The following is a 21,784-nucleotide window of genomic DNA, read 5'->3' as shown; positions in this document are numbered from 1 at the left end:
AAACCTCCTCGCTAAAACAAACACTGAGGCAACAAACTGCTTAGGGCCAAACCATAGCAGATACCCAAATTATGATTGTTAATGGTAAATTGAGTAAATACATCGTAAATTTTTTGGTCAACTTATATAACACTTTATTACATTTACTCTACCTTTCAAGGAGGTGAAGCCCATTAATCCTGTCTTTGGAAAACGAGTGTTTCATTATTTTTACACAGTTTAAAGTTCTAAGGGCAGGCTCATTAAGCTGGATAAATAGGCTAAAGGCTATCAACTCCTTATACACCCTTTCGAAATACAACAATATCATAAAATGTTAATAGTAATTATAAAAAAATTTCACCTGCGCACTCTCAGTTTTCTGAGCACCAGCACTCTCCTGCGTGGCACAGTACCTGTGAGGGAGCGCTCTCCGACTCGCCAGTGCTCACCAGCACGCCAGAGCTCACCAGTGCGCCAGCACTCTCCTGGGCAATTGTGCAAACCATCTGAAAAGGTTTTACACTCTCGAATATGCAAGGAACGTCACTATAAAGACTGTGTCAGGTCACCATCGCCTCACTCCCCTCTCCACAAACTCATTATAGCACGACCCCCGGGGAAAGGGAGAGGCTCCACAGAAGGGTTCAGGATCTCGAAGATTCGTCCTTCAAAGGCGGACCCACCACCAGTATCGGTTGAGACTCCTCACAGGGATCCTTCGGTCCCTTTCCTTTCAGGGGATCTGTTCGACAGTGCGTCTGTCAGCTAACAGCCCTGGTTCGGTGCTATGGTCATAGAAGTAGTGCAAGCCTACAGGCCTGCCCTATCATCACGCTCATCTCTGACCTTCCCTCCATCGGTACCAGCAGACTTACAATGAGGAATCTTGGCTTCTTCTCCCCTAAAGAGGAAAAGAGAAGTCTCAAACGCAATGGCATCCCCTAGGGGGAATCCAACTCCTGTTACGCCTTCAAGTCCCGTCCTTTCTGTCTCTCCAGCTGGACGTTCTCCTAACTCACCTCTACCGAGGGAGTCAATCGAAGCCCGAACTTCCTCCCTTCCACCTTCGGAGGAAGTTTCTCCTCGCACGGAAAGTTTTCCACCACCGACAGAAGTCAGGAGGGACGATCCCGTCCGGCCTTCGTTGATTGAGTCCTACCTTCTTACTCGGAAGGAATCATATGACTCCAAGACTCTTCCGAAGTCCTCTTCAAGAACCTTCAGGCCTACAGGAGCCGCTAGTCACTCTAGGGATGCCCGGGACCCTAGGGATACCCTCATGAGAGAGCAAAGACACAATCTTAGACCGTGTCTTTGGCACTCAGAAGCCCTCTAAGACCAGCGCAGCCTTACCCTGGTCTCGAGGGGTAAAGAGTGCTTGGGCTATGATAGCTCAACAGCTCTCCAAGCTCTCCACCTCTTAACGTTCCGGCTCTATCACCAAGCTTTTCCCACCTACTCGCGTCCAGCAGAGGAGATATTTTGAGATCTTGGACGAGCCACATACAGCTCTAACTCTCCATCACTCTCTGGAAGAGCTCACCAAGGGAGTCTCTCTAGAGAGGCTCTCTAGCCGTCAGGTCTCGTTCTCAGCAGCAGAGATCATCAACTAGGAGAAGGTCATGAAGTATACCATGCAGACTACTTCATGGCTTGATCTGTGGGTGGGGACCCTAAGAATCCTGGTTCGAACCGAGGATTTCTCAAAGGAATGCACCAGGAAAGCGATGGAAACTTTCCTCCTCTCAGGCAAACAAACAGTCGAGTTTCCTGCCAAGCAAGTCTCCAACTTATGGGCAAACAACATCTTGAAACAACGAGATGCTGTGTCTGAGAGATTCCATCAGCAGGTCCTAAATGCCGAGATCGCCAGGCTCAGGAACTCCTCTCTAGAGGGGACCTCCCTGTTTAAGCAGAAGGACGTTGAATACGCTGCTGAGAGATGGAGGAAGTCTCACCAGGACTCCCTCCTCCATAGGGCTTTGACATCCCAGCCCTATAAGCCATCAGCTCCCCAGAAGTCCTGTCCAAAAAAGATCGTGATGAACAAGACAACAGCAAAGACAATGGTGTCTAAAAAGCCCTTTCCGAACAAAGACGGGAAAGGCACTAAGTCCTTCAGGGGAGTAAAATATCTTAGAGGGATCGGCTGAGGCTGCAATTGCTAGGAAAGGTATTCCCACCACTTGTCCACCAGTAGGGAATGCCTACAAAGTTGCTTGGACAGGTGGTAGCAACTCAGGGTCGAGCCCTGGATAATCTCCGTGATTCATTCAGGGTATCGTGTCCCGTCCACAACATCTCTCCCTCCTCTGATCAGGAATCCAGTGTCAATAGACTCCCTTGTGATGGGATTGGCAAAGGGGCTAGCCCTTCGGGCAGAAGTCCAGACCCTGTTGAAGAAGGATGCTCTCCAAGAGGTCCTTGACGAGTCTTCAGGCTTCCTCAGTCGATTCTTTCTTGTTAAAAAGGCGTCTGGAGGCTGGAGACCTGTCATCAACCTCTCAGCTCAAAACAAGTTTGTCAAGCAAACTCTGTTCAGCATGGAGACAGCAAACATAGTCAGACAAGCAATAAGACCACGGGACTTCATGTACACACTGGACCTAAAGGACGCGTACTTTCAGATTCTAATCCATCCCTGTTCAAGGAAGTACTTAAGATTCAGCCTAGACAACATGAAATATCAGTTCAAGGTGCTGTGCTTTGGCCTTTCCACAGCACCTCAAGTCTTCACCAGAGTGTTCACCCTAGTATCATTTAGGGCACAAAGGATTAGCATCCGTCTCCTCCAATATCTGGACGACTGTCTATTCCTATCGGACTCAGTGGCAACCCTTCTTCAACATAGAGACAAACTTCCGAGGCTTTTCCAAGACCTGGGGATCATGGTAAACCTCGAAAAGTCCGTCCTGCTTCCTATGCAGAGACTGGTATACATAGGCATGATAATAGACACCAGTCTTCACAAAGCCTGCCCAACAGATGACAGGATAATGAGACTGAGAAAAGTCGCGAGACCTTTTCTCAGAGAGAAAAACTTCCAGCCCAGACGTGGCTACGTCTTCTCGGACACCTTTCATCTCTGACCCGTCTAGTTCCCAACGATCACCTCAGGATTCAATCTCTCCAGTGGAGACTCAAGTCCCGGTGGAATCAGGCCATTAATCCCCAGACTTCTTGATCCCCATGGGATCAGCGTAACAGACGGACCTCGAATGGTGGGTGTCAGACGAGAACCTATGTAAGGGAGTGGATCTTCTCGTCCTCCCCCCAGATTCGATACTGTTCTCAGGCGCTTCACAAAAAGGGTGGGACCCACGTGCTGCAGCACACGACCTCAGGCCTCTGGTCAGAGTCAGGAGAGTACCTCCACATAAATCTCTTAGAGATGAAGGCCATCTTTCTGGCCCCTCAACAGTTCAACCAGTTCCTGGCAGGCCTCTCAGTGGTGGTGATGAGCGACAACAGCACTGAAGTGGCTTATATCAACGAACAAGGAGGTACCTTTTCACAGCAGTAGAGATACTGAGATGGGCCGAGACTCACTCAATACCACTATTGGCACGCTTCATTCCAGGCAAGCGGAATGTGCTCACTGACAACCTGAGCAGAGCATCTCAGATAGTGAGTACCGAGTGATTTTTGGATCATCTGGTAGCCAACAATGTCCTGACTCTATGGGGTTCTCCGACTGTGGATCTCTTCGCAACAGCCCTGAACTTCAGGCTCCCATTATACTGCTCTCCAGTTCCAGACACCAAGGCTCTCTAGCAAGATGGATTCCAACAATGGTGGAACAATATCAATGTTAACGCCTTCCCCCCTTCAGTCTGATAAGGAGGGTACTCAACAAGGCCAGAACATCAGTCAACCTCTCAATGACTCTCATAGCTCCGCTATGGTATCATGCTGAATGGTTTCCGGACTCTCTGCAACTCCTGACGGAGTCTCCAAGAGAACTCCCTCCACAACACGATCTACTCAAAACAACCACATGCCAACATCTTCCACAAAGCCGTAGCTTCGCTATGATTTCACGCCTGGAGACTATCCACCATCTCCTCACTCAGAGAGGATTTTCGCAACAAGTTGCAAGCAGGATGTCTGGATACCTGCGGAAATCATCGTCAGTAGTCTACCAGGCAAAGCGGAAGGCCTTCTGTGCTTGGTGTCATGGAAGGGGTATCTGTCCTCTCGATGCCATTATTCCAGCAATAGCAGAGTTCCTCGTGTATTTGCGTGAGGAAATACGCCTTTCAATCTCAGCAGTTGAACGCTATCACTCAGCCTTAAGCCTAGCCCAGAGACTCAACGGAATGGATATTTCCTAATCGCTAGAACTTCCCTTACTTATACGGAGTTACGAGCTTACCTGTCCTCAGTCTGAAGTGAGACCTCCCCCATGGAAGTTGGTTCAAGTTTTCAGGTCTCTTAAGAGACCTTCCTATGAACCATTACGCCAGGCTACAGATTGCCACCTCACCTGGAAAACGGTATTCCTACTAGCTTTAGCTTCGGCCAAGCGAGTCAGTAAACTACATTGTCTCTCACACGACATCACCCATTCAAAGGGAGGGGAAGAGGTAACGTTCGGCTTCATCCCTGAGTTTGTAGCCAAGACTCAGAATCCGGGAGTGGCGGATTTTGAGTCTCCTCTTAGTCTGCCCAGTGAGGAGTTTAAGGCTGTACCTCAAGGGAACAGCCGCAATCCGTCCCCGTGTGTCTGCACTTTTCGTCAACGCAGGGAGGAATAAGAGGAGGGTCACTAAGAATACCATTTCAGCCTGGATTTGCAAGGTCATAGACCATGCCCTGAATCCGGACCCTTCTCCTCCCCGTCCCCGCAGAGCCCACGGTGTTAGGGGCATGGCTACGTCCCTGGCCTTCAAAAGAAACTTCTTGGTGACGCGCGTTCTACAGACTAGGGTGTGGACACATCAAAACATGTTCACAGCCCACTACCTGCAAGACGTGACCCACAGGAGGCTCGATATGTTCTCTATCAGCCCTGTGGTGGCTGCACAACAGCTGGTATAATACCTCAAGCTCCTTATTGGACAAGTAGTAGAAGGTTGAGGGCATTGTTACCCGGTTTAAGTCTGCATGAATGAAAAGGTTTGACTGGCTCTTATTCTTTCCTTCATTCTCCCCTCTCTTGGGGAAAGCGGCATCCTGGGTTCTCTGTATATGCTGACCTCAAACCATTCAGGTAAACCATGCTCCCTTGTATTCCTAATATTAAGCTAATACTGTTGCCTCCCCATACCCTGGCGAGGTGATATTAGGAAAGTCCTGGTTACAACAGTTTTCCTACAAAGACTTGGAATAACTTTTACCTGGGGAGTTACACTTCTAAACATCTCAACACACAGTTTGCGTAGGCCGCAGACCTTATGTAGCAAAGTTTAGCGAGGTGCAGGGACTCCTTATTTTTGGTACAAACTTCTTCAAAATAAGGAGCCCCCAGGTAAAGCCAAAAGCCCGTTTGGCAGAGACATCCACCCTCATAAACTGGCTATATGATTATTTTTGCTTTTTCTTACAGAAATAAACGCTTGGTGGTATGAAAAATTCACATGCAGACTTGCTGGTTTGCCCTTGTAAACCTGGCTGTAACTTTAGCAGGTTTATGAGCAAGCTGTCCATGGATCTTCATCATCTTTGTGCTTCTTTCATTGGGCATGGCAGCTTGCAGATACCCATATTTCAGGACTAAAGAAAGTATCTCTGCCTCACGCTCCCGGGGAAAAGTGTACTGCTCACCAAGAGTTCATTGAGTGTTCACACTGATATCTTTTTGTGCACACTCGATTAGGAATTGTTCGCTGAGGTATCGCGATGATTGGTTGATCAGTCCTTTCCCTGGGAGACAGTTACTTCAGGATTGAGAAAGAATTTTTTTCTCTCTGCCATGATTTGGGAATTGTGTTCAATCAGGAAATATCCAGTTTCACAATCAAGCAGAGGATCGAGCACCAGCTTATGCTGATAGACACGGAAGTACCAAGAGTCTCCCAATCAGACGACTGCATCAGAAGACTTGGTGAGGTAGCACATCGAGAGAAGCACCACTTAATCTCTATAGTGAAAGGCTATTGTTTAGCCCTAAGTTAGGTTTTCAGACTGAACTGCTTAGACATTCCCTCTTCATGGGAATTTCTAATGCTCACGAGGAGCTTCAAGCAGTCTTGTCCTCTCAAGGAACATGAGCTACTCGCATGGGACATCATTTGGGTTCTCAGGTCTTTCAAGTGGGCTCCATAAAAGCCCTCGAGATGGGCATCGGATAGCGATATGACTCTTAAGACTATACTCTTTTAAGGCTTGGCCTTGGTGAAATGTGAAGCTGAATTGCAAGGTATTTCATACTGCAAGTTAGACTAAAGGATAGAAGAAGGACTCCATCACCTTTGTTCCAGAGTTCGTAATCAAGACCTACAACCTAGCCATTTATGATTCCAGGTTTGAGTCCTAGTCCATCTTTTCCCTACCAGCTGGGATCTATAAGACGTATTTTTCCGTCCTTTGAGGGTAGTGCAGTGCTAAGTGAAGAGGTCTCAGAGTTTCAGGCTGGGATAAAAGAGACTGCTTCTCAACACCGAAATAACATTTCTTTCTGGCTACATGAGACAATCAGATGTGCGCATCCTTCAACCAGCGATGGAATGGAAGGACTAACCCTAGCTTGTGCACACAACATCAAAAGCATCGGTCTTGCCTAGCCTTTACGAAGAATCTGGCAATGGCACAAGTCTTGAAGGCAAGAGTCATGAAACAGCAGACACCCGTCACTGTCCACTATCTACAGGAGTATATCCATAGGTCCCTCAATACCTTCATCATTGGTCCGGAGGTGGCTGCTCAACACTTTAAATAGCGAACCTAATCCCCTCACAGTACAGGACTCATTTCATCCATGTCTAAAATAAGAGGTAAGAATGTCTTACTTCCTGACCTCCCTTGGAGTGCAGAAGTAATGTCGTTATGGCATGGACTGGACACTAGGTACAGTCACTCATATAAATTGATGGATGTCCGGGTGTTTGAGAGAGATTTCCATTTCACCCCTTTCTGGATGACAGGTGTCTGGGAGTGTGAGACCAATCGAATATTGAACTACCTAACTCTGCTGTAGTAATTGTTAACTTTTACGAGTATGTTATTGATCTGTTTTTTTTTTTCACGTAGATATATATTACAGAGGTTCTGTTCTTTCCTTCTCTTCTGCCCTGTTGTTTTTCTCTCGCCTTTCTACTTGTATTCAGGGTGAATTAAATGGGATGGTGGATCAGTCCAGAAATAATTAGCAACAAGAAGTATTTCATGACAGTGGATGGAGAATTTTGTAGCATACCATGAAAAAACCTCCCTCTGGATCTTAATTTTTTTTTTCCAAAGACTCATTAAAAAAAATGCTAAGATGTATGATTTTTCCCTTTTTCAAAATTGGATTAAATGGGCACTCCTAGTCTTCTGTTATAAATCTTGACTCTCTGAAAAAGGATTGTTCATTAAACTATTCCATTGGAAGCCTAATCTGATTTGCACAGGCTCACATTGTTAGCAGTTGTCTGTGTCATTTAGACCATTATGCCAAATGCTAGGATCTTTATTGTCATTCCACACTACTTACACCTACCCTAGAAATAATTTTTGATATCCTGAAATTCAATTATCTTACGCCACGATCGAAATCAATGGGACTTGAACCCGGTTGTGCCAAGCAGTACACAGAAATTAAATCCCATTGTTAGTAATATTTATAGTAATGGCAAAGGACTTTGCGGGCATGGTGAAATGATGTATTTTTGGTGATTAGTTTAATAAACTAAACATGTCAGAGTCAAGCTCTTGGGAGGAATGTATTGTATAGGCTGAGGATTGGCCATAGTCGGCCAAAGCACAAAATCTTTTCGTTTTTTTCTTCTTTTGAGCGATATTCATGCACAGTTTAAGAGTACTTCAAGTTTTGCTTATTATAATTTTTACTTCTTTGCTTGCTTTATCATTCAGTTGAATTTATAGCTATTATTATTATTATTATTATTATTATTATTATTATTATTATTATTATTATTATTATTATTATTATTATTGCAGTTGTTGTCAATTACTTATCTTTTCAAAGTATTTGTTATCAATTTTCACCAACAGATTTCAGTTATGTTTAATTAATGATAATTTTTACTTATCCTCTTTTTTTTTTTCAAATACTTTGGTAATCATTATTTGATGCTTCTACTGATAGTGGAGAAGATATCAGAAAATTTTCCGGGGAATCTTCCATTTCCGGAACCAGACATCAAAATTAGCACACAGACTCGTCGGGGATTGCTCTTTTTAATAAAAAGGATGCTATTGAATTTACAGAAATATTGCATTTCGCAATAAGATGGCAAAGACTTGCCTTATCTGAATGCTCTTGATGTCAAATCATACATTTTTTTTTTCTTACTGGGTAGAATCCGAATTTAGAAATATGTACTTACCCATTTCCTATATAAGCTATAAAAACTTTAACAAAACAAGAGGAAGAGAAACTAGATAGTACAGTGTGCCCGAGTGTACCCTCAAGCAAGAGAACTCTAACCCAAGACAGTGGAAGACCATGGTACAGAGGCTATGGCACTACCCAAGACTAGAGAACAATGGTTTGATTTTGGAGTGTCCTTCTCCTAGAAGAGCTGCTTACCATAGCTAAAGAGTCTCTTCTACCCCTACCAAGAGGAAAGTAGCCTCTGAACAATTACATTGCAGTATTTAACCCCTTGGCTGAAGAAGAATTATTTGGTAATCTCAGTGTTGTCAGGTGTATGAAGTCAGGGGAGAATCTGTAAAGAATAGGCCAGACTATTCGGTGTCTGTGTGGGCAAAGGGAAAGTAAACCGTAACCAGAGAGAAGGATCCAATATAGTACTGTCTGGCCAGTCAAAGGACTCCATAACTCTCTAGCGGTAGTATCTCAATGGACCGCTGGTGCCCTAGCCAACCTACTACCTATATATATATATATATATATATATATATATATATATATATATATATATATATATATATATATATATATATATATATATATATATATATATAGTTTGCCTAAGTATATTATACATAGAAAATAATGGCGTCATTTGAAAAATGAAATTATTTATTACCTGGTTCTTTAATATCTTTAGACATTTTCGTCTTTTGAGATTTACTGAGGATTTAGTTAGACCCAACTTGTGAAGGTTTAAATGCTGTTTGCCCCTCCTTGCCTTATTGTTATATGGGACTTGAAGTTGACACTTCTGATTTTATATTTCTTATGAAGCCTATAGGCCTAGAATTAAAATGAAGAAGAGACTGTGGAGAAATTTCACAAATCGTAACTTTATGGCCAGATAGACACCTTTCATAAATGACAAGATTTGATGCAAATATTTATTGTTGCTACCAGACATATAGCCATACCCTAGTATGTGGTAAAGACAAGACGACAGAGCCATATTATTATTATTATTATTATTATTATTATTATTATTATTATTAATACTGTTGTTGTTGTTGTTATTCGAGATACGTTGCTATTGTAGAATCTGCCCATTATAGGTGTGGGGGAATATGTCTGACCCGATTATAGCTTTCCCTTCGTAAATTAAAGTTGGATAATATAGGTAGATTTAATTGTATTTCTGGCACCGAAGATAACACACCACTTCGCTTATTCACTTATTCATTTATCATTATTACTTCTCCCTTAATAAACTCCTCAAGAGATTAGACCTATATAGGCAGCGTTGACTGTTATCTAAGCTTTGGCTTGAAATAATTTATTGCAAGTTTCGAACCACGACCCTAACTACCTTTTGCTTCATACACAAACGACATAAGCAAAATCAAGTAATAACTTTGAATTGATAACCCAAATGCATAGATGGTTATTATTATTAGACAACAGGACTAAGCTTAGATTATTTTCCCTCTTGAAGCCCTCTTTCTCACTCCGACTATCTACAGACACAGTTCCAGGAATAGTCTCACGGAATCAAGGTGTTCAGAGGGATTCGTGTTTCATTAATGTATTACTTTTTTTCTGAAATATTATTGTAGCACAATTGTTTTAACTATCTAATATTTTTTCAATAATAAAATTTTTCATAACAGTTGAGCAACTTTGTGCATTCATACACATGTTTACAAAGTGAAATATAAGATTTATTACTAAGTGACAAGTTATGTTCAACGCTGTCCAATGCAATAATAAATAAATAGCAACAGTCTGGCTGCATACTGTAGACGGGAACACCCCCCCCCCCCCCCCCGACCTCGTGCTCTTTATTAGTAGAGGAAGATAAGAAGGAAAAGGATAAGAAAGGGTTACTAATGAGAGAGAGAGAGAGAGAGAGAGAGAGAGAGAGAGAGAGAGAGAGAGAGAGAGAGAGAGAGAGAGAGAGAGAGAGAGGAGAATTCAACACCAGACCAAAGAAAGCCTGTTGCTGTTTTGCTGGATAACCGGGGGACGTCAGTGGCAGGATACTATCTTTCTATCCTGCCTGTCTCGGAACCCCAAACCGAGAGGTAGTCCTGAATCGGAAGACACCTAAGAGGAAGGATCCTCAACGGAGTCGATTTCTTAGGGCTTGACCCGACCCAGGACTCTCGGAAAACCCGAGTCTCTTTACTTTAGGTTCTCCAGGATGATACAGTCTGTCTGTCTGTCTGTATAGATTGCCTTACCTTGTGTAAGACCCGGGCTCTTGCCTGTGGGCAGCCCGGAAAAGAATGTAATTTGAATTGTAGAGCGTTATATGTGTATAAGAGAACTTGATGATACAGACATCACTGCCATTACATTCTCCATTTAAGAAGACTCAAACATTTTATGTAAAGTTTACAGATTTGTTGATAAATTCATAATTTTTTTATAAAGTTTGATAATTAAGAATTTAGTTGCCTTTCATAATAATCATCATTATAGCTATTTATGAATTTTGAATATGCTGCATATTAAGTGAGGATAGAAAAGCAAAAGCACCACCTCTAGAGCCTCCTCAACCATCATGACACCGATGATCCTCCAGCATCAAACAAAATTTTTACTTAACCAAGATCTGTAGACCTTACTAAGACCTTGGCTTTATCAATGAGTTACGAAAAAAAAACCTGAAAAAAGAAAATCACTATGATGAGATAGCGTTTCCTTCGTGGTGTCAAGTCCCAGACGGATGAGATGCCATTTTTCTTTTAGTCTGTCACAATAATCATATCTCCTAAAGGCAGATTATCTTAATTTACATTTGCTGCATAGTAAGTTTTCATTTAGGTGAAGGCATACTAATTTTTAAAAGAAATGCCATTAGAACATCCGAGGAAAGAGAGAAAACGGAGTCATGGCTTCTACAATACATCAATATGTTTTAAACGTTGCATTGTAGGCATATCTGACATTATAGCTTCTGCATCTACATGTTTTCAACGTTGAATTGTAGGCCTATATGACATTACAGCTCTGCATCTACATGTTTTAAGCGTTGCATTGTAGGCATATCTGACATTATAGCTTCTGCATTTACATGTTTTAAGCGTTGCATAGTACGCCTATATGACATCACAGCTTCTGCAGCTAAAGAGCCTTGCATTGTAGGCCTACCTGACATTACCGGCACATCGTTGCTTTTGTGCAGTATTCTAAAATCAAGCATTTATATTCCTCTTGTGTTTCTTCAGTAGCAGCAAATATGATCTATTTCAGTGTACAAACGATTACGCAATTTCCCAGAAATTTAGACAACTTCAGATTCCAAGAGAAAAAAATAATTAAGAGAAACTATTTTGATGAGTTACTTTTCATGAATTAAACTGACCAGTTTTAATATTTTAATATTTTAAAGAGTTTGAATTAAAATTCATTATATATATGGTCATCATCTTTTCCTAGGCCTATTGACCCTAACGGCCCCGGTTACATTTCGCCAGCCGTCTCTATCTTGAGCTTTTAAATCAATACTTCTCCATTCATCATCTCCTACTTCATACATCATATGCTGTAAAATTGAAGTTTTCAAAGAATTTTATCAAACATGGTCTACTGATATTGTTTGGACCTTAGACAGTCTTAATTACGAACAAACAATAGTTATAGTGAAATCTTGGAAACTATTTGTGACTGTTCGATGGAAATTCTAGGCTGGATATTCAGGTTAAGGAATGGAAATATTTATAGGCCTAATAAATACGGAGTATTGAATTTGAGGGTGAAAAGTCTTTAATCTTTAAAGCACATCTCAGTGACACAGTGTTCAGACTAAACTTCCGACCCCTGAAAGGTCGACTTGATATTGTTCTTGTAAATAATATGTTTTAATCGTTTAAGACTTCTTGCAACACACCAGAGAACCCGCTGCTTCCTGATAAGCTATTGCTGAGCCATAATTGAAAACAAGGTTCCTAACAGCTATGCTCTCATTACAAAGGATCGTCTATAGATGGGTTTAGCTATTCAAGTAACTGTCTGCATCTTTCAACCTCATTATTCCCATTGTATAACAGGGTCGGCCTCTCGAGTCTTCTCTTCGAATCTATTTATTTGATTTTCCTCTTTTGTACAGTCCATTAAAACAAAATCTTAACCTATGATTTTATAAGTAAACTATTTTTTTGAAATCATATTTAAATAGGAATAGTGTTATCCAGTTTTGTCCTTTAAAAGTTAATAAAGAGATTCATATTGTGTTGACTCGAAAATTAAGTAAAGGGAAAATGTTCTTTATCCAGAGAGGGATCTGAGAGTACCCAATAACTTTCGCAATAGTATCAATGGGTGCCTACCAATGGCCATCAAAATACTGATCTATTTGCTAGAAGAATATTCAAAATTCATAAATAGCTATAATGATGATTATTATGAAAGGCAACTAAATTCTTAATTATCAAACTTTATAAAAATATTATGAATTTATCAACAAATCTATAAACTTTACATAAAATGTTTGAGTCTTCTTAAATAGAGAATATTTTCCGAGAAGTAATGGCAGTGATGTCTGTATCGTCCTGAATAACCTGAAGTAAAGAGACTCCGGTTTTCCGAGAGTCCTGGGTCGGGTCAAGCCCCAAGAAATCGACTCTGTTGAGGATCCTTCCTCTTGGGTGTCTTCCGATTCAGGACTACCTCTCGGTTTGGGGTTCCGAGACAGGCAGGATAGAAAGATAGTATCCTGCCACTGACGTCCCCCGGTTATCCAGCAAAACAGCAACAGGCTTTCTTTGGTCTGGTGTTGAATTCTCCTCTTCCTTTTCTTCTCTTCTCTCTCTCTCTCTCTCTCTCTCTCTCTCTCTCTCTCTCTCTCTCTCTCTCTCTCTCTCTCTCTCTCTATAATTATTTATTTTTGCATTGGGCAAGCGTTGTTCGTAAGTTGCCACTTAGTAATAAACCTTATATTTCACTTAGGAGATATATGTATGTATGAAACAACGGTGGTCAACTGCAATGGAAAATTCTATCATTGAAAAATATTGGATCGTTAAAGAAATCGTGCTAGAATATTTCAGAACAAAAAATAAATACGGTAATGTAGCCCGAATCCCTCTAAATACCGTGATTCCTGGAACTGAGTGGGAAAGGGCGTCAAGAGGGAAAATAATTCAAGCTTAGTACTGTTGTCTAATAATAACAATTTATGCATTTGGGTTATGAATTCAAAGTTATTATTCAATTTTGCTTGTGTCGTTTTGTGTATAAAGCAAAAGTTAGTTGGGGTCGTGGTTTCGAAACTTGCAATAAATCATTATAAGCCAAATTTCTGGTTATAGTCAAAGCTGCCTATATACAGTAGGTCCAATCTCTCGTGGGGTTTATTCAGGGAGAAGAAATAATGATAAATAAATAAAACTATAATTAATTCTACCTCTATTATTTAATTTTACTTCACGAATGGAAATCTATAATATGGTCAGACATATTAACCCAAAGCTGTAATGTGCAGATTCTACAATAAAAACGTATCTCGAATAATAATAATAATAATAATAATAATAATAATAATAATAATAATGACTCTGTAGTCTTGGCTTTATAACATACTAGGGCATGGCTATATGTCAGATGGTAACAATAAATATTTGCATCAAATCTTATAACTTAATAAAGGTGTCTATCTGGGCATGAAGTTGCTATTTGTGAAATTTCTCCACAGTCTCTTCATCATTTTATTTTTAGGCCTATAAGCTTAATAAGAATTATAAAATCAGAAGTACGAACTTCAAGTCACATATAACAGTAAGGCGAGGAGGGGCAAACTGAGCATTCAAACCTTCACAAGTCGGGACTAACTAAATAATAAGTAAATCTCAAAAGACGAAACTTTCTAAAGATATTAATGAACCAGGTAATAGACAATGATTAAGACTGATAATACAAATATTTATAGTTTAAGTAAATAGTAGACAGCAACAATTCATTAAAACATATGTATAATTCTTTGTAAATAATTCTTTGTAATACATAGGCCTATGTGAATAATAAAACACGCAAATTCCAGTAAAACAATTAGAATAAAGACAATTTCATCTTTTAAAAGACGTCATTATTTTCTTGGTATAATATACTTAGGCAAACTATATATATATATATATATATATATATATATATATATATATATATATATATATGTATATATGTATATATATATATCTATATATCTATCTATCTATCTATCTATATATATATATATATATATATATATATATATATATATCTATATATATATATATATATATATATATATATATATATATATATATATATATAGTTGTTTATCCTCATGGGAATAATGACTAGCAATCTATTACAAATATTTTCCTCACGCACAGACTCCCAAGATGATAAGCATTCGCTAATGATTGCTTGTCTACTATTGCGAACGGGAAACGATTATGAAAATGGACGCTTGGTTATAAAAATGAGTTAACTCTTTGTTTCCTTCTTCGGTTGTGTAGCTGTATACTGTACATATAGGCAGTAAGACTATATTTAATTGCCACATATTATTCATCTTGCTACCTGGAATAGTACACTCTAAACCTCGTATCTGTAGCCGCACAGTGCTGTGTAGGTCAGACCAAAACAGTAGCATTCTCGTCGACTGCAGCATTCCGACTTGCACCTACAATTAGTCTGCTACCGGCAACTCTCTGCAATGGGTGGAAGCTTTGTCCAAATTATCTTTTCTTAGTCTAGCACAAGTTTAAGGGAATTTTTCCTTACCTTGTCACCCTGAGTCTCACCCCACATCTTCGTTTTGATCTAGTTTCAGCTTTCATACTTAATGGCCAGTAGAAATAAAAAACAATGTCTGCTCTCTTGTATTTGGTAGTGTGCTTGTATTGTAAGAAGTACATCGAGCATTGCTTACTCTTCAAAAGTTTTTGAACTTCATGAGGGCCAATCACCTACTAATGCTACACCAGTGTTGTAACTTGGCTCTCAAGAATAGTAATGAGGTGGGATTATTGACATGTGTGGAGCTTTCTGCTATCATTGGAGGGAAGAAGTCTGTGATTGGTTCTCATGACGGAAGAACTCCTTCAAGTCATACTCTCTGCCCTGGCATGATATGAACAGCTTGGAGAACAGACGATTGTTTGCTTTGAAGAGTCAACAGATACTGATACCTGTAGTAAAAAGTCAACCCTGTTCCTTTTGATTTGTTCATAGATGGTGGATTCTTCTTTTCTTCCCCGTCTCTTAATAAACTCCTGGATATTGACATTTCCTTTCACAAAGTGTGCGCTAACCAGCTCTGAAAAAACTTCATTGAGCAATGTTCTTTGCATCAAGTGAAAGCAGGTCTCAACTCTCAGCCTGGAGAAGATTGCTCACATCTTGCATGCCTTGTGAGAGCTTTTATATTCTCTCAAGGAACACTGTGCTCGTTCTGTTTTGTCATGCTGGATGGTGTGTTTAGAACCCCCTTGATCCCACTTCTTGCCTCATACTGTGTACCCAAGTGGCTGACTTCAGGACCAGCTACCATCCACCATCTCAGTACTGATAGGTCTTCTTCAATGATGCCCATTGCACTCCCGCCTGCCTTGATGACAGTGATGGACCCAGAACAAAAAGCATCTCATTTATTGCATGGAAGAGGGAAATATTAGTCACATAGTGTAGCCATTATGTTTTTGTGGTTGTTATGCACATGGTGATTTGAGCTCTTCACTCTTCTTCTTCTGGCAAGAACAACAATTGCTTTAGTCAGTCTGGAATTTACAGCCCTGGGTCTGTTACTTGCCATCTTGGTGAATGGCATTCAAGGTATCATACTATGGTAATTATCTTTATTCCGTGAATCGAAGCCGAGGATTTATCCTTTTACCACCTTGATCTCAATCATTTAGAATAAGGTATGAGATACGACTAGGTTTGAGAATAAATATAAATGACTTACATCTAGCTTGATCGTTCATACAGTATCTTTCGAGTCCTTTGCAGTTTGTTCAGCAACCAAGACACTACATGCAAAGGGCTATAGACCTGTTAATCTTAGCTCGGCTCTCCTGCGCTGGTACAACCGGTAATATATGGTTGCTTATTGATCCAGGGCTTATTAGACAGCATCTGGGACGCTAAAATAATGATTTAGGCACACTAAATAATCATTCGGCTGATACTGAGCCCCATACTGAGGTTCACAACAGTGGTGCCATCCAGCGTGTCCTGATTGAGTGTTGACATTGCTCTACTGCAATGAGGAAGTCAATGGGTAAGTACATATTTCTAAATTCGGACTCTACGCAGTAGAAAAAAAAATGTATGATTTGACATCAAGAGCATTCGGATAAGGGAAGTCTTTGCGATCTTATTGCGAAATGCAATATTTATGTAAATTCAATAACATCCTTTTTATTAAAAAGAGCAATCCCCGACGCGTCTGTGTGCTAATTTTGGTGTCTAGTTCCAGATTCTCCGGAAAATTTTCTGATATCTTCTCCACTATCAGTAGAAGCATCAAATAATGATTACCAAAGTATTTGAAAAAAAAGAGGATGAATAAAAATTATCATTTATTAAACATAACTGAAATCTGTTGGTGAAAAATTGATACCAAATACTTTGAAAAGATAAGTAATTGACAACAACTGCAATAATAATAATAATAATAATAATAATAATAATAATAATAATAATAATAATAATGAATTCAACTGAATGATAAAGCAAGCAAAGAAGTAAAAATTATAATAAGCAAAACTTGAAGTACTCTTAAACTGTGCATGAATATCGCTCAAAAGAAGAAAAAAACGAAAAGATTTTGTGCTTTGGCCGACTATGGCCAATCCTCAGCCTATACAATACATTCCTCCCAAGAGCTTGACTCTGACATGTTTAGTTTATTGAATTAATCCCCAAAAATACATCATTTCACCATGCCCGCAATGTCCTTCGCCATTACTATCAATATTACTAACAATGGGATTTAATTTCTGTGTACTGCTTGGCACAACCGGGTTCAAGTCCCATTGATTTCGATCGTGGCGTTAGATAATTGAATTTCAGGATATCAAAAATTATTTCTAGGGTAGGTGTAAGTAGTGTGGAATGACCCTCAATGATCCTAGCATTTGGCATAATGGTCTAAATGACACAGACAACTGCTAACAATGTGAGCCTGTGCAAATCAGATTAGGCTTCCAATGGATTAGTTTAATGAACAATCCTTTTTCAGAGAGTCAAGCTTTATAACAGAAAACTAGGAGTGCCCATTTAATCCAATTTTGAAAAAGGGAAAAATCATACATCTTAGCATTTTTTTTAATAAGTCTTTGGAAAAACAAAATTAAGATCCAGAGGGAGGTTTTATTTTTTGGTATGCTACAAAATTCTCCATCCACTGTCATGAAATACTTCTTGTTGCTAATTATTTCTGGACTGATCCACCATCCCATTTAATTCACTCTGACTACAAGTAGAAAGGCGAGAGAAAAACAACAGGGCAGAAGAGAACCTCTGTAATATATATCTACATGAAAAAAAAAAACAGATCAATAACATACTCGTAAAAGTTAACAATTACTACAGCAGAGTTAGGTAGTTCAATATTAGACTGGTCTCGCACTCCCAGACACCTCTCATCCAGAAAGGGGTGAAATGGAAATCTCTCTCAAACACCCGGACATCCATCAATTTATATGAGTGACTGTACAGGTAAACCCACAGTTGAGCAAATTTTCTTTACAAGTTTTGTTTATGAATATCTATTATATCTCCCCATCCGCCCAGACGAAGAAGATGGACACAGTTGTATGGTAACCCGTTTTTATAAATGACCATACATTCAGGTATCAAGTCCTCTACATGGATGTAGGTTCTTTGATGACAATCTGCCAATAATCTAGAAGGAAACTTGCCAAACACCTGTGATATCTCTTTACTAAGTCATTTTGGCAAGAGTTATCAATTCGACTCCTTTTACAGGACCAAGTTCCTTAACATCCTAAGAAAGCAAACCAACCAGTTTGGTTATAAGAACTTGCTCCCACTCAAGAATAATTCTCCCGTTAAAGAACAATGGTTTGCATTTGTTCAAGAACAAATTACAAAATTTTAAAGCAATTCATATTTTTCCTAACTAAACTAACTTTATTCCTTCAAGTTACACTTCATACCTCAACCATCCCATAAGTCTAATGTTTAAGGTTAAATTAAGTCTCCGCTGATTCTCGGATTGGCTGAGTCTACCCTCCATCCGACGGAAAATACTACAACCTCGTTAATGTTTTAACAACAGTTACACCTTTGCCGAAATCATACCCCTATTAAATGACTCAAGTTCGCATAGTCAGGAAAAATAAAAGTTACTTTATAAATTTATGATTTTAGATAAAATCTCATACAGAAATTTAAACTGAATCAGGGTTAATAGACTTACTGTGCATTGCTATTATGTATTTTTACGAGGTTAGTATAAAAACTACTTGTAAATAAATGTTTTATTCAACTTGTGATATTAAAGAAACACCGAAATTAAACATGGAAAAATTTCGCATAAATATAGACAATATAAATTAAGACTTCATAGAGAATAATAATCTCTACAATTTATGCATAACATAAACAAATCTACAGACTCTTGTAGAGTTTAGTAAAACTACAAATATGAGGATTTGAGTTTATATTTCCAGGCCATTAACAAATCTTAAATGTAGATAATATAAAATTATCCATGTTGAAGAACAGATAAAAGATGTCTTAGAATATCTGTTAAAGTACATACAGTGTACCCAAATCCCCAAAACTTGTGGTTTTATTATTTTCTTATACGAGTCCAGTACGAGGATTTTGATATTTCTGTATACCCCTTTACTTTAGATCACTCTTTGTTAAGTACTGAGGGTGAGATGTATATTGTAAATAAATTATGTATATAACATGTTTCACTACTGTATAATATACTGCAATATTGTATTTCAAGATTATGAAATACAAAAAATACATGAAATACATTCATCCTTTGCAATCTACTCTTGTGTGAGTATAGTTCATCTTTTAGTAAATTATGTTATGGTTGTCCTTCTAAACTAAGTTCATGAAAATCTGTAAAGTCATGATTAACTATTAGAAGCAACTTTTTATTGCAATGTTTATAGATATGAATGCAATATATATGTAGCAGACCCTTTAGCAGTTATTAATTATTTCTATGTCCCATACCTTTATAGGTAGATTTTGCTTGGGCAATCCTTTGTTCTTATGCAGGATTTGTACGAATTTACTTTATTTACTGTTTGAAATTTAGTGGTATTCATAACTTTAATCTATGAAAGTTTTAAAATTCACCTCTATGTACTGGAATAAATGTAATAAAATTGTCCTTATGACACATTTACTTCAATAATTTACTAAAATAGAAATATGATAATGTACTGTATAGTGTTATACAACATATGGAGAACCAACTGTCATCAAAGTAAATGTTAAATTAAACATCCATAAAAGAAGGCTGTGTTTCTCTCTGAGAAATATGAAAATAAAATATGCATTGGATAGCTTTTAGAAAAGCTAAGGTAACTTGGTGATTTGCTTGATGCAGTTCTGTTAAAAATATGTATATTTTCAAACTACTGACACAAAGGGGGTTGGTAAAACATTTCAAAACTTGATCCACTAATAAGTTCTTAACTATAGAAGGCTCATTGGCTCCAGAAACTCTAAATCTCTATAAAAATCCATTAAATAGAAAGTAAATGGGTCCTTTTATTGATTTGAAGATAAAGAATCCGATGCAGATGAAGGGCGAACATTCCAAAATGATTTTAATAGAAAATTGAGAAAATGGTATGGAATGGTAGGATGACAGATGGGTGTGTTTATACAGAAGAAAAAGTTGAACCGGATTTACCGTATCTTTATAAGACTACAAAATACTATTCACAATAAGTAAAAAGAGCTTCAACTAACAACACTTCAAAAATTTACCCTAATGTAGTTCCTCACGTAAATTTGGAATACTGCTGACTGACATAGGAATTTAACATATTAAACTTTATAAAATTATAATTCCTTACTTGTAAATTTGAGTGTAACAATGGGGCCAAGCTGGGTTTTGAACTTGTTTTGATACACTACAAATCTGTAACTGAGATTGACTGAATACTTACAGTACTGATGATAGTCAGCTCATCAGTATGGTATGCTCAATTTAGAATAATGCATTCTTAGCATTGTCTTTTAATTTCTTTCTATATTTAAGAACCTGAAATCTTACATATAATAAATAATCATAGTACAGTAGTTGAAATATAAACCACGCAATACAAAATAGGTATATAAACTTAAGATGATATTGCACAATATAATTGACAAATGAAAGGGATTTAGGCAGCATAACTAAAAGGTATTACCTGTAGTTCTTACAGAATAACTGTACTGTAAGTCGTATTGTACAGCGCATCACAGACCAATATTTTCAAGATACATGAATATTTAGGTAGGCAAAAGACTAGTTGTGTATTCAAGAGATTGTCTCTTAAAGCTTGAATTATGAACAGCGCATACAGTTTTGTGAAATAGTTTAGTTTCAATACATTATTTAAGGATATTGTACTTATGTCATTTAATTGATACACATGTACTTTTAAGTAAATCAATGTACAATAGTCTTGGAAATAACCCTTCTCTCTCCTGCACGATGAAGAAGTATGAAAATTAAAAAGAGCAACAGGTGAAAATAGTCAGGAGTAGGGTATACAGTACTGTATGTTATATGGTTCATAAGACATTTCAACAGAAACATGCACACTGTTCACAAGCTTAAAATATAGTACAGTACGTATCTGAATTCTAACACGAAATTTACCTATTCCTAGTAAAAATTTTCAGTAAAAGTTATATGCCGTATCTTACTTTGTAATGACAGTCTGTTTTGAAAGAAGTCATTTAACATACATTAAGGTGATTTCATATAAATAATCATTAAATTAACCTTTTGAACTCAATTGGTTCATTCAAGAGCTATTCTTATACCTAATAGTATAAAATGCATATAATGCAATTTTAAAACACATCATTACAAAACATACAAAGGTTTGTGCTGACCCATATCAGATCTTCATCATATCTTAATACCCTTTTCAGTGAATGTTTAGTTTAAAAAGTGTTCAAGTTTACAGCCCGATTGTAATAGTGCCACGGATTTTATTGATAATAACATCATTATGTATGTAAAAGGGTATGGGCAATCTTCTCTTAGAACCGTATTAACATGATGATATGAATTTTGCAAATGTCTAGTAGAGGACTTACATGACATTCTTCTTTAAA

General features: G+C 38.4%; 1 protein-coding gene across 1 annotated transcript in view; it reads right to left on the bottom strand.

The window, feature by feature from the left end:
* Positions 1–5,557: 5,557 nt before the first annotated feature.
* The window catches only part of LOC137615790 (glycerol-3-phosphate dehydrogenase, mitochondrial-like), a 43,596-nt gene continuing 27,369 nt past the window's right edge, over positions 5,558–21,784 (bottom strand). The window contains exons 8-9 of the mRNA XM_068345515.1: positions 15,954–16,090; positions 5,558–5,740 (exon numbers count right to left, since the gene is read on the bottom strand). Of these exons, the coding sequence (XP_068201616.1) occupies positions 5,558–5,740; positions 15,954–16,090 (320 nt within the window). The remainder of the gene's footprint in view (positions 5,741–15,953; positions 16,091–21,784) is intronic.

This window comes from Palaemon carinicauda, chromosome 1, assembly GCF_036898095.1.
Source record: "Palaemon carinicauda isolate YSFRI2023 chromosome 1, ASM3689809v2, whole genome shotgun sequence".
Classification (NCBI taxonomy): Eukaryota; Metazoa; Arthropoda; class Malacostraca; order Decapoda; family Palaemonidae; genus Palaemon; species Palaemon carinicauda.
This window is presented reverse-complemented; position numbering and strand designations above follow the sequence as displayed.